The 27,208-nt window shown below is 42.5% G+C and overlaps 1 protein-coding gene across 4 annotated transcripts; it reads left to right on the plus strand.

The window, feature by feature from the left end:
• The first annotated feature begins 1,980 nt into the window (after nt 1-1,980).
• LOC147904657 (Cysteine proteinases superfamily protein) lies at nt 1,981-25,932 on the plus strand. 4 transcript variants are annotated; one of them, XM_087395087.1, is made up of 8 exons: nt 1,981-2,323; nt 7,288-7,447; nt 7,543-7,630; nt 7,873-7,936; nt 22,166-22,271; nt 22,442-22,513; nt 22,604-22,657; nt 25,262-25,932. In XM_087395087.1, exons 1-8 carry the CDS (start codon nt 2,299-2,301, stop codon nt 25,302-25,304), a joined length of 612 nt encoding a protein of 203 aa, XP_087251213.1. In that variant the 5' UTR covers nt 1,981-2,298; the 3' UTR covers nt 25,305-25,932. The 4 variants fall into 4 exon arrangements, with proteins under 4 accessions (XP_087251213.1, XP_087251220.1, XP_087251201.1 ...); XM_087395094.1 differs by having other exon boundaries at nt 22,442-22,479; XM_087395075.1 differs by having other exon boundaries at nt 1,982-2,323; nt 22,442-22,496; nt 25,262-25,930.
• The last annotated feature ends 1,276 nt before the right edge of the window (nt 25,933-27,208 follow it).

Genomic DNA, 27,208 nt, shown 5'->3' on the forward strand with positions numbered 1-27,208 from the left:
TGGGGTTAGAGTTATACCTCCCTTCAAGGGTTATAAAGACAAAATTTTGGGATTTGAGCTCATTATGCACTACAAGGAATGTAAGCTCTCTCCTTCTCTCCCATTTTGTGCATGAATTGGTGTTGTGTTTGCTACCTCCTTCCTTTTGTTATTCTATGCCCCACATTGTCTTCCCCCTCCACCATGCTCATGCTCACCCCCTCCATCCACTCCCTCTTTTGCTCACTTCTCCCTCCTCTTTCCCCTGTTCTTCTCCTCTAGTGACGATTGGATGCATTCGGTATCCATGGAGGTGACAACCATTGGACTGAGTTGAAGCTTCTTCACCAGAGTACATGACTAGAAAGTGGCTACTATCTTTTATAAATATTTGCGTTAACAAAATTTTCATATTCTCCATGTATTCTCTCTCTCTCTCTCTCTCTCTCTCTCTCTCTCTCTCTCTCTCTCTCTCTCATCTACAAAAATCCACTTGTTTATGTTATGCATAGAAATTGTATTTTCTTACACTTCCCCTTTTTAAATATAATCTTCAACAATCCACATATTATTTATAGTAAGGTCCTACCAATGGGGTGGGGATTTATACTACAATAGCATAGGTAGAATGTATAATATGGCTAAGTAACATCCTTGTAAATTTTATCGTTTGTTGAACCAAACAAAATATAACTATCTTAGATTGTGTTGATTGCCCGTGTATTTTAAATATGAGATAACGGTTTCATAAATTGCCTATATGAATGTACATAGAGTACTTGTTTTAGATCTTATTAAAACATTCTATCATGGGATAATATATTTTTAACTACTCCTCTTGATAGGGGAATCCCATGAAAGAACATAACATGGGTGTGGCTTGCTGCTGGTAGAAAGTTCCTACAAGCTTATTCAATACATCTACACAATCAAAGCTGAGGAAGCAACACAATTGATAAATAGCTATACGGCGCCTAGGTTGTTGAACAATTTCAATGAATGCCTACTTTTAAATAATTGACTTTTAGTGCGTATACCAATCATCTTAATCATTATCGTGATAAATTTTATGCAAGATGCCATGAAGCTAGCATGAAAGTTGTGGGCAAGATTTATGTATTTAAGGGATGTTTCTTGTGCTCATATGGTAATACATGTGAAATAGATTAAGATGCTAGGCTGAAAGTCAAAATGGTGCTACTCATAACCAATAAAAGTCAAATGGTCCAAAGTTGTAAAGGTAAGGTATTCTAATGGTCCAAAATGTAATAAAGTGAAATGCTCCAAAGTTGTAAAGGTAAGATATTGAAATGAGGTATATCCTTATTAAATTGAAAAATAATAAAGAATGATATTGCTACTACAAACTTACCCTGCTACCAAGTGTGGGCTCCTTACTAATGGGAACTCTAAGTCATTTGAAAGATTGAGTGGGTGTATACTCTTAAGGGCCCCCAAAGGGCACTCATGGCATGCATACATATGGCACCTTTTTGTCCATTAAGGGTGAACCAGATAGACACTGCCGCATAAGAGTATGCCCTCAAGATTTTGGTAAAACATATGATGCAATAATTTTAAATAAGAATTTATTGTTGTTATGGATGTTTCTTTGCACATGATTGATGCATTGTGTATTTTTGTGAGGTGTTTGTTGAAACTTTAAGATTTAGCTTTGTTGACTTTGTACTTCTTGTACTCCTTGGGATGCATCATCCTCCATAGCAAGCCTTTCTTCTAGTATAACAAGACCAGTATCTTCAATAGCCACTTGAGAAGTTGGAGGAAGATGGCTAGTATATACATATGTAGTGCTTAAGAACAATAGTAATATGCTTGTAGTGAGAGACAACAATATACATCTCTAAAGAGGACAACAATATGCTTGTCATGGGTGCTCTTTACAATGAGCACGGGAGAATTGGCCAAGTTAAAGAGCACCATGTTCGAGCGTTGTGATCTTGGATGATCACTTGTCATTGCGTGTGTAAGTGGCACAATCCCAAAAAGATAATTCAAAGAGTGTAGCTAATGGAAAGGAGGAGCTACGAACACACGAGCTAAGACCTTGGTGAAGCTCTTCCAAGGTTGAAACCTTGGTGAGTGAGAGGGGGGATTCTTCTCAAAAGGGACGAGAAAGAAAGCCTCCAAGGGGAGGTGTGATTCATCTCAAAAGTAAAAGAGAAAGGGCAAGACATCACTAAGGGAGGTGTGATTCCTCTCAAAAGCATAAGAGAAAGGGCAACTGTACAATCCACATATTTGATAGCCTTTCCATGCAGGCCGTAATCTTAGCTGAAGCCCAGTAGTTTCACAGCCATGTCAGTTGGGTTGTCTCAAACTGGTACGCCCTTACCCATTAGAAACGAAATTCTTGCTTTGCTTTTGTGATTTTCGTGGTATTGATATCTGTACAAGTTCTTACACATATTGAACTACCCAAGTAGTGGCTTAAGTTGAACCGAAGATCCTTAGATCCCTTTTCCGTTCGCATTCTTAGCATGTAGACTGCAGACATTTGGGTGAACTACAAACAACGTTCGTTCTTTAACTTACAAAGCATTTAGCTGGTAGTGGACATCAGTTTGGTTTGACAGCTATTCCCGCCTATGAACATTGCGCGCCATTACGGTTCCGAGGTGAGAGCAACTTTAGAGGCTAGCGCCTTACGCTTAATCTGGTTCGGGGTACGCGCTGAGACGGCCCTCTATGCTGTATTTGGAGGGCAGTATTAAGAGCTAATCAACTCAGGTGGATTTTAATCGTTTACGTCGGCTTTTGCAGTTGGTTGAAATTTGTTCATTGTGGGAACATATAAAGGAATATCAAAATCAGCTTTACAAACTCACGTTAACCATGATCTGGAGTATTGGACACACGTGAAGTTTTATCCCATCATAGTTGCCCTTTTTACACAAAATTTTTTTACAGTCACACGTAAATGTTGTCCAATGGAGGTTAAGTGTCCAGATTCTGGTGCTCATAATGTACTCCTGAAATTTGACACTTTTTTCTTAAACAATGAGGGAAGGTGCCACATTTACAACTGTCCTAAAAAACATGGTAATCTTCAAGTACCATAACATCATCTGTTTGTTTCACGTGCTAGGTTACTTGACACCATGGGTATATGGGGTTGGTTCGAGGTTTCAAGAGAAACATTGGCATGTTGTGCAACGTTTCCCACATTACACCGCTTAGTTCTGATGGCCGCTTCTTAAGTGAGTACGTCAGCAATACATTAGAGAAGAGACTCCTTTCGTCTTGGTGGGCTAGGACAATTGAATGTTTTGGTCTGGTTCTTTAAGCCATAGGGAGCGGCCACCTTATGCCACCAAGCCTAATGCTCCAAGCCCAATGCAAGGCTAGAGGCACCCAGGTTGGGATGTCACTGCCCACCGGTGAGCCCCCATATGGGGAGGACATAGGGGCAGTGCACCTCGGGTAGAGACACTGGGCAGGAAACGGGAGAAGAAACTCTGATCTAAGAGTGAGAACAGCAGTATCAATAGAGCTGCATATATTTGAGGCCCAGGCTGCCTGTTTTGCAGCAGGATTTTAGGGCCAGCAAAGGGCCCTAATATAGGACCCTTGAACCGGTCGGTCATCAAAGGGAGGGTCTGTCGACGTATAAAAAAGGCACGGAACAATTGGCAGACTGGTTGGCCCCTGGTAGGCCAGACCATCAGGCTGATTGGCCCGTTCTTGGTCATCCATAGACTGGACAAGCAGGGCCTTACCCTTCTCATTTCGCCCCATGGAAGGCACCCAAACCCAGGCAGGAAGAGTGAGGAAGCAGCCCTAAAGCACAGTTCATTCAGCCTTCTATTGGCTGTATTTATCCCAGCCTCCATTGCTGGAAGTATAGCCATTTCTTGGCAGGTTTTCCCCACATTTTTGTGGAAGTATAATCTGAGTTTCTTTGCCTTCATTCTTTGCAGTCCATTTCAGTTTCTTGTTGGTTGAATTTTCAGCTTACCTTTGCACTATCTGAGTGAGGCTTGGAGAGGGTTGAAGTGATGCTTCTGCTGGATGACAAGCTTTGTCCACAGTTTTGCTCTCAAAGTAGCAATTTGTGGATGTGAAGCTTGATTTGTAGTGCACTCACACAAAGCTTTCCAGTACTCCCAACCTAGGGTGCTTTGAGCCAATGTATGTTTTTCTTTATCAGCATTGTGGTTGGACAAGAACCTCCTTGCCTTTCCTCCACCCATGGACACTTTAGCACGAAGATTTTGTGTCTTTCTTGATTGTTTCTTGTCTCACTTAAGCTTCACATTGCCTCCATGCATAAACTAGATGGAGATAGTGTGGAAATAGTGGGAGAGAGAAAATGAGTCTCACTTGCGGCTTTCTCACATGCACAATGGGGGAATACACACAAAGGTGGAGGCTAAAAACAATTTTCCTCTTCTTAGTTGTGAAAGCCAAAAGAACTCTAGTACAAAGAAAATAGAAGAACCCTATATGTGGGTCTCAAACCAAACTCAACTAACTAAGGTGGCATACTAACTGAGCCACAAACTAGAGTAGATAAGGATAGCTGTCATCCAGCTATTATTCGTGGGCGGTGTACCAACCGCATCTCCAGCTAACAAGTAGGTGACATAAATGCACAACAGTCACCTTGGCATATCTCGGGTGGAGCTCGATATCTCAACACTCCCCCTCGAGCTAAATCCCAATTCCTGCACACCAAGCAGGTCTCTGAACTTGCGCAGCTTCTCTGCGCCCAATGCTTTTGTGAATATGTCAGCTACCTGATCCTCTGTGCTGACATAAACTAGATCAATAAGACCTAGTAAAACCTTCTCCCGCACATAGTGATAATTCACCTCAATGTGCTTTGTTCTAGCATGACAGTAAGCATCCCTTACTCTTAACAACTCACTCTAAGGTTATTGCATTCTAGGCTTACCCTATGGACTGGGCCGTGAACCCTATGCCCTCAGCCAGGGGCTTTCTTCATTGTCATTGTTCTCAGATACCCTCTCTTGGACATGGCTTTCTTACTAAGGAGTCATTCAAAACCTTACCACATTGTAAGTGACTTTCACATTAATTTGTCTGTATCTTTAGAAACTATATTCAGAATTCTTTTCTTGAGCTTGTTTTACACATTTTATTTCAGTTTGTCCTTTTATTCAATGAGGTATTCTACCCTCACTATATGGTTTTTGCCCTTTCCTTGCAACAGGATTCTTTTGGTTCAAACTTCAAGAGGAAGAGTATGTGGTACCATTAACTTGACACAGGATCTGATCCTCTATCAAATTGTGACTTTGGACCAACCCCTTTTTTAGTTAGCTTATAGGAAAATTATGGTGTACTTTACATTGCTCTGGGAAATGCTAAGTTACAAGCAAGCTCACCTACGTCTCTAAATTGATGTTGGATGGTCCACGATACTTGGGAGATAGCTTAGAATACTTAAACATCTTTAGGGTTTGGTAAGACTCGTGTATTTTTAAGTAATATCGCAACTACTTCAAACTCATCTTTCCTCATATATGGATCCACAACTCAGTTCTATCTGGAGTCTTTTAGTACTATCTCTGCACTGCAGAGCCCAGATATGCCATGTGTTGTTTCTGGCCACAACTATCCCCTCGCAAGCTGGGCGCTACTTGGCTACTAGGGTGGCACTTACTGGACTAGGGTGGCACTCATTCAGTAAGTCCTCAATCTGGCCAGCATGCCAGCTCTCCGTGAGCCAAAAAACATTCCCCAACTCGCTAAAGTGGTGTAGGTAAAGAAGGGCACTAGTGTAGTTTGCCAAGTCTATGCAGGTACTCTTTAGGAGCCCATTGCACCTTCTGAAAAGGGTGACCTTTCCACAACTAGAGTTGCTAATGTGCCTGATCCTGCAGTCTATCTGGCTGAGGTTCGATAGCTTGCCCCACTGCCCATCAACTTTGATCCTCTACCATTGTACCATATTGAGAGAATGGCCATCTTTGATATCTTGGTGCAGGATGGGGCGTGCACAACACCCTCCCCTAGACTGCAGTACACAAGACCACTCTCCAGTCCTAGGGTCCTCGTCTGCATGCTGTAGTTCTCCTGCCACGCCTCTTGGATGGCTGCTTATCATCCTCAGTCTTGTGTCCTGCTCCCCTGGGCTGGCAACTGTCGCGTTGTTCCAGCTGATATGCTTATAACCTCCGAGTCACGGATCTGGGGTGCCAAATGTCATTTCAAGAAAGTCCTTGGCGGCTCGTACTTCCATTGGTCAGCTCTATAGACAATGTTGCTCAATCAATCAGACTCTCTTGTTTAGATGTATGCATAGCATATCTTCAAGCGTTTGATTGACTCTCTCTGTACAACTATTTACCTATGGCATGAGCATGTTTAGCTTCATTTCCAACAGGAAAATAGGCTGGCAAGGAAGTCGTTGAACATCTTTCCAGCCATTAATGTTTAGCTCTATTGTATGTATTGCACTGAGATGTGAAAGGATAACATTAGCATTTCTCTGTGTGAGTGTGCACCTCTTTGTAACAAGTACTGTGAATAGGATATGCAGAAAGCATTCACAATATTTCATCTAGTGTACCTTAAAGTTTTGGTACCACAGGTAAAGGTAATGGTTGAGCTTTGGGTTCTTTCACCGATGAAATTCAATAATGAAGGACGATTAAGAATTCTTTTGAACTTTTAAATCTGTTCCGATTATTCTAAACATGGATTACATGTTTATCTATGCATCACAAAAGCCCTTAATGTCAGGTTTGTCTTGAAGTATCTTAGGGGAGTTTGATGCTTGCAAAAATTACAGAATGATAAATGCTAGAATCATAGATTGGATATTCAAGTTAATGGAGCAAATACGAGTCTCTTACCAGCCTTCAAAGCAAGCAAAAAATCCTTCCAAACAGCCTATCTCTGGCTCCGGTCGGTTCTCCAAGTAAGGCTCCTGCTGATACAATAGAGAATGGTGGGATATCTATTGACAATTTAGAACTGCAACATTGTATTTTGTGTACAAATATCTTAAATTTCTTGCTAGAGGGCATGACTTACTAGCAAGCTACGAGGATGCCTCCCTATATATATTTTGGAGAATGTAAATCCAGGCCTTGCAATGCCAGAGTAACATTAGATGACAATGCTTAAGTTTTCTTGTTCTGCGGTTTGGATGGTCCCTCACCGATGGTAATTTGTATGTGTGTTAGCCACTGGCTGGATAGAGGATGCTATTTGTTTATTTTTAATGTTCTTGTTACCCATGCTGGCAGTGCCTTTCCCCTTAAAATCAAGTTTCAAGTCAGGCAATATCCAATTTCGAAAGGTTTTGTCATGCAGAAAAGCTTATGCAAGAACTTGCCACTGGCAGTGCAACTTTTGAGCTGGTAGACCAAAATGAGGGGAAAAAGATTGCTACACCCTTTGCCTCTACATCACTGACCTTTTTGGGGAAATCAAAGCGAAGTGATCAATGCTTTGCAAGAATTGCCTCAGCACAGTATGTATTGTTATGTCTCTACTCATCCTGCTGAATGGTTTGAAGCGCACAAGGTTTATTGTGGCTCATCTTTGTTTTCTAATCTGTATTTGCAGGCAGGGAACTTCACCGGCTGTGAAAAAATTAGAGCATTTTACAGTTCACAAGGTCACTGGAGATGGCCGGTGCATGTTTCGTGCTTTGGTAAGGTGAAGCATGGTAGAAAATAATGTGCTGCTCATGGACGTCTATGATGTTTTGCATTAGCAACTGCAATGCAGAAACTGGTCTTTGGTTTCCTAAAAGCTGGTATCCTTATAAAGTAGTCATTTTATTAAGCATGATCATTCTTTGCATTGAAAGCATGTGCCATGTAGAGGCTTTATTGGTCAGTGTGTGATCTTTTACCAGAAATCTTGTTTTTCATATGAAGGAAGTTTTGACAGGCACTTGGAATGGCTACCAATGAAGGCTTGATATTGAGTCCAAGAGAAGAGCAGAAGAAAGCGGGTGGGTCTCCTCTTGAGCAGCTAGCTCTTCACAATTTTCTGAATGTTTACAGAAATGATAGTCTTAGTCCTTGAAACTAGGGTTGTATGCCATTAAATATAAAAATGTGTGCGCTATGACTTAGTATCCTATGTTAACGGATGACATGAGTTTTGAGGATGTACACATCGTGAGTAAAACATACACACTGAAAAGTGAAACGTTCTAAAAAATAGGTTCTTGATATATTGTATGTCTTGCTCTTTTTATTTGTTTGTCTAAAATCTTTCCTGGTTCATGTGGTAGAGATGCAGGTTCAATAGGATTTCATTTCCAATGAGATTGTCATCATCTCCTAATTTCCTTTTGAGCCTAGGCCCCACTTACATGAAAGAACTGGATGTCAAGTTCTCTTAACTATTAGGAATGGTCCACAATACCTAGGAGGTAACGTTGGACATATACCCATCTTAGGGTTTTTGGAGATTTTGGCGCCCTAAAACAGACTCTTTTTTTTCTTCAGACTCACCTTTCTACAGTGTGGGTTTGCATAACTTCTTGCTCTATCTCGAGCCTTTCTAATGTTTTCCTTAGCTAATTTAAGCATTTAATTCTTATATTTAAGAACGTCTTTGGCTGCTTGAATCTTCTCGGTTTCGAACCCCACTGCAACAGGTTGAAATCCATAAATCATTGTGAATGGACTAAAACCCGTGGTTAAATGTTTGGTACTAGTATATGCAAATTCTAATATGGACAATTTTATAATTAGTTTGCCTTTTGCTTACATATGCTTGAAGCATATCCTGAATGATCTGATAGACCCTTTCAGTTTGTGATCATCACTTTGTGGATGATCCGCAATGCTCACATTTAAAGTAGTTTCCAACTTCATAAAACAGCCTCAAAAAATGATTGTCGAATTTAAAATCCCAATCATTAGCAATAATGGTTGGTAGCCCATACAAAGTCTACAAATAGCTTTGCTAATTCATGAATTTTAATCTCTTCACTGATTTGAATAAATTGAGCCGTCTTAGTTAACCGATCCAAGATAATCCACACAAGAGTTGTGACCCTTTGTGTCCTAGGTAATCCAACAACAAAATCCATGGAGATACTTTGCTAGACGAGATCTCAAAAGGATGTAGCAGACCGCCTACCTTAAGATGTTCAGCTTTATTGACATGGCACTTTTTGCATTTTAATGCATAATCTTGGACATCCTTATCTATTCCAGGAAAAAACAATTTTCTTTTTAGAAGTGCATACGTCTTTTGAATTCTTGGGTCTCCTACACCGAGGTGATCATTACACTCAAAAAGAATTTGGCGCTTAATGTCATTACTATCCAGGATACATGCTCTATCTTCGTAGAACAAGTGGCTATATTCAATACTATATTTTTTCACTTAAGTCCCTTATCACCAACCTATGGTGTGTCACCACTACCATGTGACCCCTCAATGAAAGCTCCTCAACCTTTTGGATCCCTCCTTATAATATTTCAGAAAAGTGAGGTTCAAACTCACATTTTCCTTTAAGGGACTCAAGGAAATCATTTTGGAATTCAGTAATACTCAATTATCAACCATTGGCATTCGACTTAGGGAATTTGCTACCACATTCAATTTCCCCTTTGGACATGTCAATTGAATATCAGTTTCTTGCATTAATTCAACCCACCTAGCTTTTCTACCTCTAAGCTTTGGCCGATTACAAATCCAAGAAAGCATATTCATATTCACAAATTTAGCACCATATAAATAGTGCCTCCATTTTTTTAAAGCATAAACTATAGCATAGAGTTCATTATCATATGCCGAGCAATGTCATTCAACATAATCTAACTTTTTTTTTTCAAAAGCTACCAATCGACCCTTTTCTAAAAGTACTACCCCAATAGCAAAATTACTGGTATCTGTTGCAACCACGAATGGGTCATTCGGATCCATTACCTTTAAGATAGCTACAACTATTTTTAATTTTTCAAAACTCTTTTTTTGAGGTTCATTCCATATGAAGGTACTTCTAGATCTGTCATGGGAACAGTAATTATGGGTATATTCTAGTCTTGTGAAGGGGGGGGGGGGGGGTGTAGATACATACATACACACGCTGGCCTCTAGTTTAGAACTATGACCTGATTGTGGTGGGCTATGGCTTTGGGAAACTTGCCTTTCCCAATTAGAGAGTTGTGGTGAATTCCCTTAATACTTTGTGGGTAGATGGACACATGGTCCCAAAGGTGACGAAGGGTGCCATGTGCCAATTGGCTTTGCCAAAGGATGGGAGTCTATGTGGCATGCTACCATGTGTAGTGTGGCATGTCATATGATGCCACGTGTGTGTTGCCATGCCATTTGTCATAAGGGTTGTCATGTGAACCTAAGCTGGCCACATGTCTTGCCACAAGGCACTGATGGCATGTGTCAGTTATGTCACTTGGCATGTAACATGTGGTAGAAGTTGAAATAATGATGTGCTGTAATGAAGGACTGAGATTTCTCAACTCTTTAAATTGGCTGAACATAAATATGCTGTCTAACTGGTCAACACCACTCCAATTTGACTTTTGATTTCACCATGAGATTTTTGATGATTAACTCTATCCCGTGGCTAGTCTCTAACTGGACTCTTTGGTTGATTGGCCTTCTCACATATTCTGTTAGGCCTATGGAGTTTTTCATCTTGCCTTGTATCTCATTGTCTCTTTCATGCATCCATTGATATATTGAAAAAAATGATTATGCAATATGCTGTCCAGGAACAGATTGAGGGTCATCTTGCTCTTGCATCAAGCAGATGATGTGATCTTGCTCTTTGCTCTCAATTGAGGATGCCCGCAAACCAATGTAAAATTTGAAGCCCTGTTGTGCACACATTCGGCTGATAGGCAATGTAGATGAAACTAAACTAAGGCTGCTTAAAACAAGAAGGGGGTTTCACCTACCGATGCTCATTTACAAGGACAAAGTAGCGGCGATAGTGGCACTTGCAAATATTTGGGCTTAGAAGTCCCTTTGTCATTAAAAGAAATGCTCCATTTAGAGATATGCGGCTTGAAAACGAGTCTAGTATGCTTTTGAGAATATACGCAATCAAGCTGAAAATCAGGGTGTGAAAAGAAGGTGTGCCAGGCCTTGCCTAGACTGAAAATCAATGCGACTCCAACCCCCACAAGTCACACTCACTCCCGCCATCACTCTCCGACTCCGCCTGTAGCTGGCCACTTGGTCCCACCTTGTAGAAACAATGGCAGAAAGAGAAGAGAGTGTCCCTGTAGAAGCGAACCCTAAGGGGTACCCTATCCGCAAAGAACTGGCCATCCCAGCAATGTGGGTCCAGGGTGATGTCAGGCCCTCCCACCAAGAAGCTGGTATCGTTGCCTCGATCTCTGTCATCCTAGTGCCTACCCCTCTCAAATGAGCAAGCGCCTGTGTCCTAGCCGTCTCACCGCATGGAAGCCGTTGCCAAGCTCTGAACAATCTCGCTAGGCCACTGTCTCACCAAGCCCAACTGATGTGCGTCCTCTAACCTAACATACGTCCTTCCGCATCTCAGACCTCTGGATGCCAGATAAGTTGCTGATGCTCAAACTCCTCCCTGCATGATGGGTTGGCGCGAATACGTTTGTTGGATAGCGGGTGCCATACTCTAAAGACACAAGGGGGTACACATGCACCAATTGTGCACTTTATGGACCCATCAGGTTGTGAAGAACCAGCCTTCTCAAGAATGCAAATGTGTGCAATGCATGCAGAATTTGAATGCCAATTGGCCCTCCAATGGGGAAGAGCGCCCTCGTGAGAGTACTTGGTTCTATTTCGACCTACATGCAAGGTGGGAGAGAGATGGCGGATGAATGCAATGTGAATGAAGAATGCTACGTGAGATTCACAATGAAAGGGTGATACCCTTTCATTAATGTTCCTCGAGATCACTCAAGTTCCATCTTCCCATTTACACCTACCCTTAGCCTATGACCCATGCATCTACCATTCAATGCACCTTAATGCACCCTTCCCTTCCTATTGCCCCTAGGACCTAGACTTGTGTGTGCACATTTTTATTAATAGAATAAGTATCATGTCCAAATTCAATGCCGTTTGAAGCAGTGGCTCGAGCTCGACTAGTCCTATCTACTGAGATGATCCATCGCCATAACAAATCGGTCGGTGTCCAAAATACATGTTACACCATTGGCGCATAATATATAATAATCTTTTCAATGTCTACTAATCACAGATTAGCGATTTCTCTTGTCATGACACTCCCTCCTGCTTGAATGGGCAGAAGTCCTGTTCTGGATCCTCTCTTGTCTCTTTCTCTTGCGTATGCTTTTCTCTTTTACTTCTGTATTTGCATCTCCTCGTCATAATCTGCAAATAATCTTCTCTTGGTAGTACACTATCTCTTCTGAATCAGAACTTAAATCCCATCTTCAAGTTCTGATTCCTCTTGATGCTGAATATTCAAAATGCAGAAGTACCACTGCAGTGCCTCTTCAGTATCTCTTCAAGCTCAGAATCCTCTTCTGAATACTTAGCTGCTGAAATCCCTTTACAGTATTCTGCTCAATAAGCTGAAACACATTCTCAACAAACTGGTCAGTATTAAAACGATTCTCTCACCCAAATGTTTCATTGAACTAGGTAGACCTTGGCTATGGATGATTTTGCGATGGAGAGTTACTTAGTCTATAGAAACTATAGACCTTCAATCTCTTTTTCCAACTCCCCTATTTATCCTATCAGATGCCCTACACGGAGGAGAAAAATATTTATTCTCTGTCCATCCTCTACAATGAATATGCCTACTCTCTATTCAGTTCACACATCCATACACCAGTGTTGGCTGAATGGATAGCATTTACTCTTGGTTCTATGTTCATTGTAGAGTCTTGGAACGAGGAGGTAGAAGCCTCACCCTCCTGCTTGGATGCTTTGCCTTTCCCTTTTACAGAATTGGTTTTGACAATTTTGGCTAATAGAGTAGGACATTTATGCCATGGATGCCCTGGCTTATGTTTCTTACATCCGAAACATTTACCCTCCTTAATTAGCTTTTTCTTCTCATCATCAGTCATGGAAGGAAATGGTATCCATCCAAGACGTGATTGGCTATTAACATTTTGTACAATAGCTTTCTCCTTTCCTTTGTTGAACGGTTTACGAGGATTCAATTTCCTCTCAGCAATCTCAGCCAATTTAGTGAGGTCTTTCAAGGTGGTTGGGTTGAACATTTCAATCTCACACCTCACTTTCAGGGTTAGGGTTGCTAAATACTTCTCCCTTTTATCATCCTCACTCTTCTCAGGTAACTCTAAAGAGAGTTTCCAGAACCTAGCTGTAAATTCAGTGTTACTCTTGTTTTTGAATTGCGTGAACCTTTCCCAGCAGAAGGTCAATTCTTCTTCATGCCTTGGAGGCATGAAAGTGGCCTTAAGTTGCTCTGCAAATTTGGACCATCGAAGAATAGGCTCTTTTCCGTTTGTAAGAAGGACCACCACATCAAAGCATCCTTCTGTAGATGCAGTGTGGCAAGAGCAAGCTTCTCGTGGTCAGTCTTATCTTCATGGGCAAAATATAGCTCAAAATAGCGAATCCAATTGAGGATTTTATCCGCCTCTCTTGCTCCATCATACTTTGGGAATTCTATTCTCTCTCGAGGTTGGAATTCAGCTCTCTTTGAGGGGGTACTTAAATCATCATCCCCAAAATTCAGCACTCTCTTAGTCCCTAATTTTGTCATAATGGACCGTTCAATCATACGGCTAAGCTGAGAAACCGGCTTATCAACGGGAGACTCCTCTCTCCCTTTTGCACTTGGATTATAATCCATGTGTATGGGATTTTGAATTAAAGGCGTAAACTCAATGCCTTGCTCTTGGATGAACTCGTTTCTCCTTTCATTTCTGAAGGAAAACTCCCTATCAAGAGATTTTGAAGGAGAGATGAAGTAATTCTATACGTGGGTTATCATACTCAATATGTGTGTAACTCTCATCTACATTATCCTCTTCAGGAGGAGGTGATGGTGTTCTCTCCCTATGTCCTTTTGGTAGTGGAGGAAAAAGGACAAGTTCATTATTAAATATCCCTCCTCCTGCCATTCTTTCCTTTTAGTAATACAAGAGAAAATGGCTTGCTGTAATTTCAGAAAAGGGGTTTATTTTACAACAAAAGTCAAGTGTTGTAGAGTTGGTGGTACTTATCCGACTCCCGCTTCGCTTGTGTCGAAAAACTACTTCATTTGACCTCTTCTTCCTTCTCTTTTAGTCTTTCTTCCTTCTTTTTATGCTGTAAACTGGTATACTCTATTTGGGCTTCTTGTTTTGAGTGGAATGGTGCTCTAGATACCGTTATAGGGGGTACTTGATGGGTGGATCACCCCCTTAAAATCTTGTTCCAATCCGACTTTCTGTTGGGGAGAACGGGGGGGGGGGGGGTCTCTTTTCCTCACGGTTTAAGGGTTTTAAGGGTCTATTCGCACAGGGGGGGAGTCACCCCGTTCCTTGTCCAAAGACCATAAAAATAAGAGAAAGTCCTTGCCTTAGGGCTTCCAAAGTTGAGGAATCATGGGTTCCAGGACTGCAGCACGGGGTCCTTGCGAAGGCCTTCGCAAAAGCCTATTTTGTTGCACAAGGTCCGTGTGGAGGCCTTCTTCGCGAACATATTTTCCACATGGGTGCTTGTGGGAGGCCTGTTTCGCACACAGATTTGCGGGCTCTCGTACCTTTCCGCGCCCACGTAGGCCCACTGCTTCGCGTGCCCTTTCTTCCACCCGCACGTGGCCTTCCTGCTGCTCTCTTGACCTGTGCCTTGCGTGCAGTTTTTTTTGCGCGTCGCCTCCTTTTACGACCCTCTTCCCTGCAGCAGCCAGCCTTCTAGTACGCTCGTGCCTGCTGTTCGTACCTCTGTCCCGCACACTCTTCTGTCTCGGCCATGGATTGTCACAGCTCTGATACCAAATGTGAAGAACCAGCTTTCTCAAGAATGCAAATGTGTGCTATGCATGTAGAATTTGAATGCCAATTGGCCCTCCAATGGGGAAGAGCGCCCTCGTGAGAGTACTTGGTTCTATTTCGACCTACATGCAAGGTGGGAGAGAGATGGTGGATGAATGCAATGTGAATGAAGAATGCTAGGTGAGATTCACAATGAAAGGGTGATACCCTTTCATAAATGTCCCTTGAGATCACTCAAGTTCCATCTTCCCATTTACACCTACCCTTAGCCTATGAATGCATCTACCATTCAATGCACCCTTCCCTTCCTATTGCCCCTAGGACCTAGACACGTGTGTGCACATTTTTATTAATAGAATAAGTATCACGTCCAAATTCAATGCCGTCTGAAGCAGTGGCTCTAGCTCGACTAGTCCTATCTACTGAGATGATCCACCACCATAACAAATCGGTCGGTGTCCATCATAAATACAAATACATGTTACACGATTGTCGTTAATGTTTTCAATGTCTACTAATCATGGATTAGTGATTTCTCTTGTCATGACACAGGTGCCGAAGACAAAACATTCTCCTTGAGTGTTGGGCTTTGGGTTGTGTATTTGGTCAGAGAGAATCCCCACCCCCCCCATCCTCCCCCCTCCCCTGTTTTCTTTTTGTATCGTAGTAAGCATACGGCAGCTTATGCTCAAGTGCTAATGAGAGCATAAGTGTATCTTTTTGCTTATAGGGTATGTCTCTTTCCTAGTTTTTGTTTCATGTTATCTAATGATGCGAACTCTTTTGACGCTCTTTTTTTTGTCCTTTGAACCCCCAGTGCTGAAGAGCTACACTCCTTGATACTTAAAACTGTGTTTATGCATCAAATGGCAGAGTGATGGTTATATAACGCACATGTATATTTTGTCTTCTCATTTGGGAGCTGTGTTGTCTAGCACTCCTTACCTTTTTTGTTTCTCCATGTACGTCTTTTTGAGTTTAATAGATCCTTGAGCTATTTACCAGGCTTTAATAAAGCTCTCTGTCTCTCTCACACACACACACACACACACACACACACACACACACACACACACACACTCTTTTTTTTTTTGTGAGAAGAAAATTTTATTGCTATGAAATAATTACATTCATAGGTACTCCAAAAATAGAGTAACTAGTACTCAACCGAAAATCTCAGTATAAGGCATATATACATCATGGTCAATCAGATGAGTCTGAAAGCAATCATAAAACGATTGCCGTAGAGATTGTTTGAAAAAAACAAAAGATGGAAAAGTAGGATCACCAAAGACTTTGATTTTTGTCCGTCCAGAGTCCAAAGTGCCCAGTAGTGCACCCAAACAAAAAATAAATCAAAACCTTTTCTAGCTGGATGAAAATCAAATAACGAGAAGAACCTGCCAAAAGTAACAGTAGGAAATCTCGCTCGAAGCCCCTGACGAATGAGAGCGAGGAAATCACAAGTATGTGGACAGTGCCAGAAAATATGAGGCACAGATTCAGCAAAATGTAGACATCAGTGGCAAACAGCCGAGGCAATATGTCTATGCGCGAGTAACTACCTAGATGGAAAAATGCAAGTAGGACTCGCTAGAGGAAAACCTGTTGCCGAAGAGGGACTTTATAATGCCAAAGGAGACACATCCGCTTTCTCCACCACTTTGATGGGCGATCCATATGCCAAACAGATTTGGCACTGTCAGAAACCCAAGACGGAGGTAACAACACTTTATACGGAGAAGGCATTGTGATATGCGACAACTTCAAAGGACGGGCTGAAGAAGAGGAAGAATGGAGAGTCCAATCCTCAAGCCTATCTTGAAGTTCCAAACGAGGTACTAGTGAGAAAGGTTGAAGCATTTCTGAAATTTTGTGCCATAAAGGACGATAATGAGCTCCCAAACCATACTTGCTAGCAGCTGCAGAAAAAGATAAAAGAGTGCCATCATCCTGAAGTACATCCACTAGAGAAGCAATACCTTTGAAAGATATAAAATAAGAACGCCTGGGTTCTTGTATAGCCAAAGGAGGGTGGAATACTTTGGACCAATAACTATTCTCAGCCCTCAAGGAATTTCCCAACAAAGAATCCTTGCCATTCCATTCTAAGTGGGATAGAATATGCTTCCAATCAAGAAGCAAACGAGAGACAAAAGGGCAGCCCTCTGATCTTGCCTTGAATAGAGCCAAGTAGAAAATCCCACTGTGTAGGCTGCCAATGCCCAAAAGCAGAAGTATCAATATGTAACAAAAGAGAGCAGATCATGAAAGCCCAAGGTTGATCCCCTTGCATTAACTGCAACATCATTTTCCCTCTGTGAGCAAGTATATGCACTTGAATATTGAGTATGTTCAAACCCGTGTGCATTTTTGGAGAACAGAGACGATGCGTAGAGAGTAATCTGAGACTTTTCTTGCCATTTTTTGAACGCCAAAAAATCTCCATGATAGCATACATAAAGGAAGCCAAATCTGCCTTAGTAAACATAATGAGGGGTAGATAGAATTGTATGTATGCTAAAATGGATTGCGTTATTCGCAAACGAACATGTAATGGCCAAGTTGCAAGCTTCCAATATTCAAGTTTTTTCCTCAGCTTTGTGAGCACCCAATCAGTTTGTTGAGAATGAGCGAGCCCCCAACCTAGAGGATAGCCAAGATGTTGAATCAATTGAGAAGGTGGAACAATTTCCCCAGGCCACAAAAGACTATGCCAGTCTTTAGCATGCAACGGCAAGAGCTTGGATTTCTGAAAATTCACATGAAAACCAGCAGCCAAGCCATATGTGCAAAGAGCCTACATAATCAAGGAGAGATCACTCTGAGCATTTTTTGGGGTAAAGAAAGAATCATCAGCATATGCCTGAGCGATCATGCTGTGACTGCCAAGAATTTCCATCCATACAACATGCCATTGTCCAAAAGATGGTCCATATATTGAAGCATTGGATGAGTGGCTATGGCAAATAGTAAAGCACTAAGGGCACAGCCTTGCCGAACAGAAAAACCAAGAGTCGAGGTTGTAGAAATATCCCCTGAAAGTATGCAGGTAGCTTTACTTTCTTGATATAACCAATTGATAACATGCTGCATTTTTTTGCTAAATCCCAAGGCCTGCATTGTTTGTGAAATAAAGTCCCACTGAACAGTGTCAAAAGCTTTGGCAATAGCAACTTGCAATAGCAGAACATCCTGTTGCATATATTTGGCATATTCTATTCCAACATAAGCATTAGCAATGTTGTCTGTGATATGCCTACGAGGAATTAAACCATATTGCGCAGGATGCAACCCATCATGCACATAAACCTTTTATGCGATCAACTATCATTTTAGTAGTAAATTTGTAAATAACTGGCATAAGTGTGATAGGTCTCCAGTCATCCAAAGATTCAGAGATTTGCTTTTTTGAAGGAGTTTAACAAGACCTCTCTTCCATGTGTTTGGCATTTTCTGATTTTGCCAAGCAGAATTCACCATATGCAGCAAAGTATGCTTCAAAAGAGGCCAATATTCTAAGAAAAACTCAACTGTAAGACCATCCCATCCTGGAGATTTCCATCTACCACATGATTTAATTGCATCTGACAATTCCCTTTCAGTAAAAGGTTCCTCCAATTCCAAAGCCTGAGTAGTGGAGATAATAGGAGAAACATGCTGTAGAAGCAAATTTCTTGCAGACAAAACTTGCTGTGAAGGAGGATCTGCATAACCAAACTGCTGAGAAAAATGATGTATACAAACAGAAGCAAGCTGTGACCGTGATGTAGTCCATGAACCATCCGGCATAATCACCCTGCAAATGTTTGTGTTTAATCTCTTCTGATGCAAGCTTTTAAATTTTTTTTTGGAAGAACAGCCTTTATCGATGAAAGGTCTTTGTCTTGCTTTGGTCTCCCATTTGGCAAGTTTCCTATGATCATTGATTTGGAGACAATGTTTAGCTTGGCATAGTGTTGTTTGCTCATGCAAGAACAAAGGACGAAGTTGACTGAGTTCAGTGAGATCTTGGCAAGTCAATTTAGCCTGAGCAACAGTTTCCCTCATAGTCTTCATGTAAGACTTGCCATAACCTCTAATTACAACTTGCATTTTGGAAGCAAAAGAATCCCATGCATTATCAATATCAAACACACACACACACACACACACACACACACACACACACACAAAGCAGCCACACAGAGGATCACGGGCAGCGGGCTCTTGGGCAGACAGGTTTTCGAAGGCAACACTCCACCCTAGACCACATTTTCACCTTGAGGGCTATCATTGAGGAGGCGAAATCAAGACATCAGAAAGTCTACACTTGCTTCGTAGGATTTCGTAAGGCATTTGATATTGTCCCACGCTCTCGCTTGATCAGGAGTTTACAGGAGTTGCAACTCCCGGAGATCATGATTTGGGGGGTCATGAGTCTATATGAGTCCGTCAGAGGGAGGGTACGTGTCCCAAGAGGTCTATCAAACTGGATTGAGAGCACTATCAGAGTGAAACAAGGCCTCTCACCGACTCTCTTCTGACTCTATATTGATGAGATCACTTCCTTTGTAGATCGCCTAGGTGGAGAGGGTTCACTCTTGGCTGACCTGATGGTGCAGATACTGCCGTTTGCAAATGACATAGTTCTCATATCATCCTCAGTAGAGGGATTGCAGAATTATCTAGAGGCTGTGGAGGTGTTTAGCAGAGAGAGAGAGACTTGAGAGTCAACCTTGGGAAAACCAAGGTTATGATCTTCCAACACCTCGCGAGCAATGTCCGGTCGCCATAGTTTCACATACCGAAACGAACCAGTGGAGATAATGCAGTCTTACACATATTTGGGGTAGTGTTCACAGGATCAAGTTTCATGATGACCCATGTAGGTATGGCACGACTCACACGAGGACAGGGTGCTCTGGTCTGACTAGAGAGATGGTGCTTCCAGGCACACTTCCAAAACCCTTCGATGAAGGGTTGGTTTTTTGACGTACTGGTGACTGATTGCCATGTATGCAACACCTTTCTGGGGGAGTGATACTTTTTTTTTTCCAAGAAAGAGACTTCTATTAAGTAAGAGAAAAAACCCGCGAGAGCAAGCTCAAAGCGGAATACATCATGAAATCATGAGGATAAATAAAAAATCCCCTCAGAGTGAGGTGGAAAACAACCAAGGTTGAGGCTGAAAGTGCCACCTCAACCCTGTAGTAGTCTCAGAGAAGAAAGGAGAATCCTTCCATTCCCTGAAGAAAGAAGCCCTCCTAGCTGAGGCTGCACGGGAGTCTCCCTGCATACCCGTCCATACGGCCATCAAAGTATGTAGGGTGTCTGTCCAGATACTAGCCAATGTGTGCGAGGGATGAACTTGAGTACCCTCCAAAGCCTCAGTGCATCTGGCTCTCCAGATATGCCAGGATGCTATGCTCGCTAGAATCTCCCAAGAAGTATCCACAGAGGCATGTACAGCTGTAAAAGGAAGGTGTGGTACCACATCCAACGAACAGGACTCAGTCCGTTGACGTCGAACCGAAATGGCCTGAGAGGAGTCAAATCTCTCATAGAAAACCTGAGGTCCTGTAAGAGAAAGACAAGCCACTGAGCCCCATGTCATAAAAAATGGAGATTGGGCAAAGTGACTGAAAATCCTGGCCACCCCCATCCAAATCATCCTCGCCTGTCTGCAATCGGGGAGTGATATTTCAATGATAGAGTGGAAGAGATTTGAGAGGCTACAAGTGATTATGGGATTGAGGATGATTCGAAGCAAGCCCTCAGTCCCCCATCAGATTATATAGGAAGAGTTTGCCATGACCCCTCTCCAAGTTGATGCCATCTTTCAGACAGTGACTTTCCTCCAAAGAGTTTGGGCCTTACCCCAGTGGAGACTACCGAGGCTAGCATTGGAGTCTTCTAGGCGACTTGCAGAGAGCGGTGTTGATGCAGCATGGTACGCACGGATATCCACATGGTTTGGTAGTCACGGCATTCAGATGGTCAGACTTCTCACCTTTATTGCAGCGTGGATGCACCACCCAAGATGATCCCACGAGATGAGATCAATCGTGTCATACAGTTGGACCTCTTCCAGATCCATACAGCGAGGGCTTGGGAGGTAGAGGAGTTCCCCACCAAGATCAGGCTTTACCATGGCCACTTCTTGAGGGTCTCGGAGCATGGTCTCGTCAGTCTCACATGCATTGAGGATCGCCATCGGTTAGCTGTGACTCGCGAGTCTCTTCACATCAACTGAGGATTGAGGCAGGGAAAGGTGCAGGCATACCCAGAGAGCATCTGCACACTTTGCCAGATGGGGGAGATCGAGAGAGAGGAGCACTTTCTATGTGTCTGCCTAGTCTACTATGAGATCCGGGGGCGATATCACAGCCTCTTTCAGGAGGGGCATGGCTTTGGTCCAGTTACATGGCTGATCCATTTTCTCGATCAGGTTTGTGTTGGGCTCTATCTGATTGAGGTGCGAAGACAGAGAGATATACTGATGAGACAGACCAAAGAGCGGCAGGGACTGATGCCACAGGGCACCGACATGGACAGAGCAGACACTTGTTACAGATTTCTATGCATGTGAGTCAGCTGCCGATGAGGCTGAGGTAAAGGAGCTTGATGAGATGAGAGCATCATGGATTGACAGTGGGAGTCTCTGCCATGATGTTGCCAGACGAGAGACACACTCCACATGCGACACGGAGTGGGACCAGGGCATGCACGATCGAGGTCCGGTCTATTCAGAGGTGACCGTCAGAGACGAGGCGTCACCCTAGGCGTAGCCCATCGGATACAGAGATCGAGGAGACCACGCCCTTCACCACATCCGGAGACAGCTCGACAGACACAGATACAAGAGCTCCTCACATCTCATCAGAGAGCCACTACGTTACCTGGATATATGGAACCTGGACATGTACTTGGAGTGTTAGCTCTCAGCACTCGATACTCTTTTGATATTTTGCTACTCTACTATTTTGTTCACTAGCTTAGCGCTTTAGCTTTCAGCAAGGGCCTTAGTGAGCCCTTTGCTTCAGCCCTTGGTGGCTTGTATGAGCTACCTTTTGGTTTTGCATTTTGTCTCATAGGCCTGCGAGGCCTCTTGCAGACGTTAATACATCTTTCTTTCTTTTTTCTGCCCACCTGGCGCCCCCCACTCCCGCTCGCCCTAAAAATCTTTGTGTCTCCTCTTTTACCTTTGTTTTCTCAATTTCTTAGATTGCACATATTCTAGTTCTGTGAAGGTACATGTATCAAGATTTTTTCTCATAAGGTTTTGCATTTTTTTCTAGATGAGCTTCGTGTGTCTGTCATGAATGCTATTTGTGACAATGATAGACAGCGCCGAATGTATGAAGAAGCTCTTATTGCAATCACAGTTGAAGAGTCCATAAATCGGTGAGTGTTGTTGATGCTAACAGAGATTAAATGGCCAACCCACCATGCATCAAAGGAGTACACCAATTGCTCACATAAGTTTTAAAGGATTGAATTTTGATTGTATTAGGTTTCACTTCTGTCAACAAGCATCTATAAGGTTCTCAATGCTCATTCTCTGTGCAACATAGGTATTGTAAACGGATCACACATCCAAGTTTCTGGGGTGGTGAGTCTGAGCTTCTGGTGAGCCTTCATTCAAGGTTGTTTGGGCTGCATGTGAGATGACTTTTGTTGGTCAGAAAAAGGGACATGCTTCATATTTCTAATCACGTGTATGGGATCTATGCCAGGTCTTATCAAGGATGTACACACAACCGATTATTGTGTACATACCCGAGTCCGAGGTATATCCTTCTCAAGTGGGCACACCTCTCTAGGATAATGGAATTTGCTTTTGAACGTTTGCAACATAACCAATATAATGATATTTTTGATGCAGCATATGCATGTGTAATTTCATGCATGGAAGGTGAGACATTTGAAGAAAAGAAAAACAGGCATGTTAGTTGAGTTGAGAGTTTAATCATCATAATGTCCCAGAACATGGAAGTAAAATTAAGTCGCACGGTTGCATTATGTGTATCATTTAGAGTAGGCATTGATGCCTCTTGAAAATTTAAGGGCATCAATGTCTCTTAAAATTTTTAAGGTGCTAGGTGCTATTATAAACTCAGGGATCCAGTGGGGCAACGAGACATTTGTCATAGTGCCTAAAGTAACTGGTGCATCAACACTTTTTGAGGTTGCTAATGGCTATCATGGTTTGATTCAAGGTGTATTGTCTTGAAACCAACATCCTACAGGAATAAGAAAGAAAGAAAGAAAGAAAGTTTATTAAAGTCTTCGGAAGACCGATGGGTCTATGAGACTGTGAAAATCCTGATACAACGAGTTGTGGTAGTGGAGCTACTAAACGAGCGTCCATACCAATGCAAAATGCAAAATGCAAAAAATGCAAAAATGCAGAATGGCAGTGCTAAGTCCTAAGTACAACATAGTCATGTCGATGGTCGACTATATATCAATCTCAGCGTCATCATCAATATCATCATCATCCCCAGCAATAGCAAGATATCAAGATGGATGAGGCAGTGGAGGCATGAAGTCGGCAATAGAGTGCTGTCGGCCACTCAGAGGTGCGGTCCTGGCACGTCTCCTGGTCGTAGCTCTGCGTCTAACTAGGGCTACTGTGACCCCCGTCGGTCGGGCTCCAACTCTAAACAAGGAGGGGATGTCTCCAAGTGTGGTCTGTGTGTCGACCCTTTGTCTGAGCTGTCGAGTCACGGGCTCTGGGTCACCGTCATGTCGAGGCCTCATCTCGTTGGGGTCCATGTGATCTAGCTGAAAGAACTCCGTGATAGAGCTCTGAGAGGGATCAACCGAGGAAGAAGTTTGCTCCTGTCTCTATGCTCGGAGTATCCTCTCGCGGTGTCTAAGTGCCTCATGAATGAAACCTGCCAAACATCGCTGGTCTGGGTAGGAGAGGAAATGGGCTAAAATCCCATAACTATCTCTGAAGAGTCAGTGGAAACGTCCTCGGATCTCATAGTACACGGGACACCTGAAGATGATATGCTCCTTTGTCTCAACCTCCTGTATGTCACATAGTGTGCATATGCGCCGCTCCCTGGGTAGTTGCTTTGCTTTGCCGCTCTCGATGCTAAGCGTGTGTGAAGAGACCCGGAATTGCCACAAGCTACAACATCTTAGACAAGGTCTTTAGCTTGCGGCTTTGTCCCCACCTCCCTAACATCATCCATGAGACCCAGATTAAGGGAGAGGAGCATTCTAGACATCTTCACTTTTCAGGAGGCCATAGATTGGGCACGGGAGGAGGTCCAGGCTCTCATTGTCCTCTTGATGGGTTTCAAGAAGGCTTGGATTGAACTTTCCTGGAGGGCACTGTATGCTTAGATTATGTTTTTTGAACGAGTGTGTGTGGGGGATCTCCGCTCTTTATGTAGGCAACTCCAGCCAGGTCCTCATTGGACTTGGTCCCACTCCCTTGACAATAACCGGAGTTCTCTCTAGAGGATGGCATTCGGGAGACGGTCACCAGCATCATAGTGATGATGGGGAGGGGGGTTTAGACTTGACCTACAGCCACTCTCGTCAACAATTGAACAACTTGGGAGTGCAGAGGGGTCCAGGACACCATTGAAAGGCAGGAGTATATATGCAAGGCATCACTCTCACGGATCAAGGAATCTGCTGGTGGTATAGACCTCCACCCTGGTTGTTAGCATTTTTTTGGGATATCTAGGCAATGAGCTAGGATCGTGAGAAGCAGGCTGCATGGCAGCTAGTTGTCTTTCTGATTGGTCAAGGGTCATGGGTTGCTGATCTGTATCGTTTTCTAATAAATGGTTCTTTTCTCTGGAAGAAAAAGAGGGATGGCCAAGGGCTGATCTCATTCGATTTCTGAAAAGCTTCATGGAATGATGGTTTTTTAATATCTTCTGTTGTTGGTTGTTAGTTGACTCTTAGCGTCATTTTTCTAGCCCATATTTTCTTGTATTTCCTATGGTGTAGGTTGTCAATGAATTCTTAGCACCTCTTTCTAGCCGATAATGTCGAAAGTTTTTTTTGCCAACATAGTTCTGTTCTGATTGCACCTTGGAAAATTGATATCGCAATATATTACTTGTACAATAAGTATACTCCATTGAGTACATGGAGTCAATCCAAGAGACTCAACTATCTGAACCTCTTGCATCAAATACCTTTATTATAGTCAATCCGAGGCCGTCCCTTGAACCAAGCAACACCACCAACTGTAGTTTCAGGTCATATATTTTCTTTTGGACTAAAGTTTGCAAAATGAACGGTGAATATCAAGACTTAAAGACATTGTATTTGGACACGTGCAACTACAGAAGTCACTCTTTTGTTCACTGAATTTTTTGTGTTCCCCTCGTTTTATTGACTGAATACCTTGATGTAAACAGGCAAAAAGAGGAGGCAGATGGGGCACTGGATTTGTTCCAATAGCTGAGTATGGATACGAATTTTTGAAGGCTACAAAAGAATGCCAGGCTCGCAAGCCAGTCAGATTGCTTTACAGTGGGAGTAGCCACTATGATTTGCTGGTCTAATCTAAAAGAAGTGTAATGTACACCTTGTGATCTCTAGGGTTGAGCGGTACAAATTTTAATGGATTGAAACTGCACTATGTCGTGTTTTTAGAGGATGAGTTTGGGCATGTTCCTGGATTCATCTAGGTAGATGTTGTATAGCTTAGCATGTGCGTTGATTGATACATGAGACCAAGATATCAGCTGATCACCTGGATCTTATACCAAGCTTACAATGTTATGAAACTTGTTCATGCACATACATAATTTGTACTTCTATGAGGTTCATAGTTCTTGTGGTAGCAGCCATGTTGGGCCAGGAGAACACATTGCTTTTGGAGCAGTTTCCCTTCATCTCATTTGGAGTCTTATGTTTGTAACCACTTCAAAACACCTGGTCAATCTGTTTACCAATACATAATTTATCATTCATTGGTTGAGGGTATACAGATCTAATGGTTTGAACTTTGAAAGTCTTAAAATGAAAGCGAGGAAGAAGAGGTCCACATGGATGCCATTGCAGGTTCTAAAAACCTTATTTATGCAGTCAACATCGGAAGCTGTGATGTGCTCCTTACTGTCAGCTTGTCCTCTCCATTGATCGGCAGCTTCTATGTTTTGCCCTGAGTGACCACCTTATATATAATTAATATATGGTCTACACTTAGAGCACGCTCGCTATATTTTCCACGTGCTATATTCTGATGTTAAAGGAAAAGATGTTGCTGGTTTGACATGGTTTAGTTAGTAGCTAACCGGAGGCAAGAAACCAAGAGAGCTAATGACTTTGAGACAAGCTTCAAGCTACTGCTGGAAGTTCTGTTACTTACAGCCTCTGACGTTTTAAGCAGCAGTAGGATGCTTGTGCGAGACATCTGTTTGCACGTTGAATGTTGGATGACATCCAAGGCATACAAGAGGGAGGCCTTTTTCATATAATTTTAAATCCATATACTTCTGTAAAATTATAGTCCAGGGTTTGTGTTGACTGGTATGTAGTTGTTTACAGTAGTTTCGGTCCCTTCTGCTGCCTTCTCTGCTCTTAAAAGTCTCTCTAGGTTTGCAATGTGTGTAGTGCATAGATCAAGTGGAAGAGCCATCAGGAATCACAGGCATTCAGGCCAAGTGTCATTGCTTCATGAGGGAAGTTCCATGGTGCGAAACTGGATTTGGGTGGCTTTGATGGGCCTTCCATTTTACGTTTGATAGGGCCAGGGGGAAGATTTGCTTGTTAAGTATAGACTTTGGGGTATAATAGAAGAGTGGAACTTTGTTAGAATGTTGTTATTTCACAAAAAGCACAATTGTTATTAGTTTCAAATAGATAACTCGCGTAGCCAGAGTCCGTTTGATTTTCTTTGATCAAAACTCCCCATTTACCCTCAGCAAGGTCGCATATCTTGGAACAACCCTTTTCATGCTAATAATGACACTAGTTTCATGACCTCTCACTCGCTATTTCTTAAAGCTTTTTGGTTCTTGAATGGCTGAGAACATTGACAAACAAAAGGACAGACAATAGCAAGAGTGGAAGGCATCGTTTTGTTATCAGCAAGAAGGGTAGCTTTATAGCTACCTCTTGAGAGGAATACATAGACATGTCGGCATTGATTATCGCCTTCTCTATTCTCCTTTAGATTTTTGACAGTCAATAGGCAAAACAAAAAGCTGAATGTGGTCCCTAGTAGCACTTTAATGGAAGTTGCCTGTGTGGTAAATGTTGAACCGCTTTGTGAGCCTGGACCTCTATTGGTTTGTTCTTTCCTTCCATTTTGCAATTAGATGGGATGTTTACTCAAGGCGGAATTTCTCAAATTTTCT

The sequence above is a fragment of the Dipteris shenzhenensis genome, chromosome 2 (genome assembly GCF_047967505.1).
Source record: "Dipteris shenzhenensis isolate YYH24624 ecotype China chromosome 2, Dip_SZ_1.0, whole genome shotgun sequence".
In the NCBI taxonomy this organism is placed as follows: Eukaryota; Viridiplantae; Streptophyta; class Polypodiopsida; order Gleicheniales; family Dipteridaceae; genus Dipteris; species Dipteris shenzhenensis.

Excerpts from the sequence above, each read along its gene's own strand:
- LOC147904657 (XM_087395075.1), top strand. The coding sequence starts at position 2,299 with ATGTCAGTTGGGTTGTCTCAAACTG. Across the intron at positions 2,324-7,287 it reads AGTTGGGTTGTCTCAAACTG|AAAAGCTTATGCAAGAACTT; the intron begins GTACGCCCTTAC and ends TTTGTCATGCAG. Across the intron at positions 22,272-22,441 it reads GTTGAAGAGTCCATAAATCG|GTATTGTAAACGGATCACAC; the intron begins GTGAGTGTTGTT and ends TGTGCAACATAG.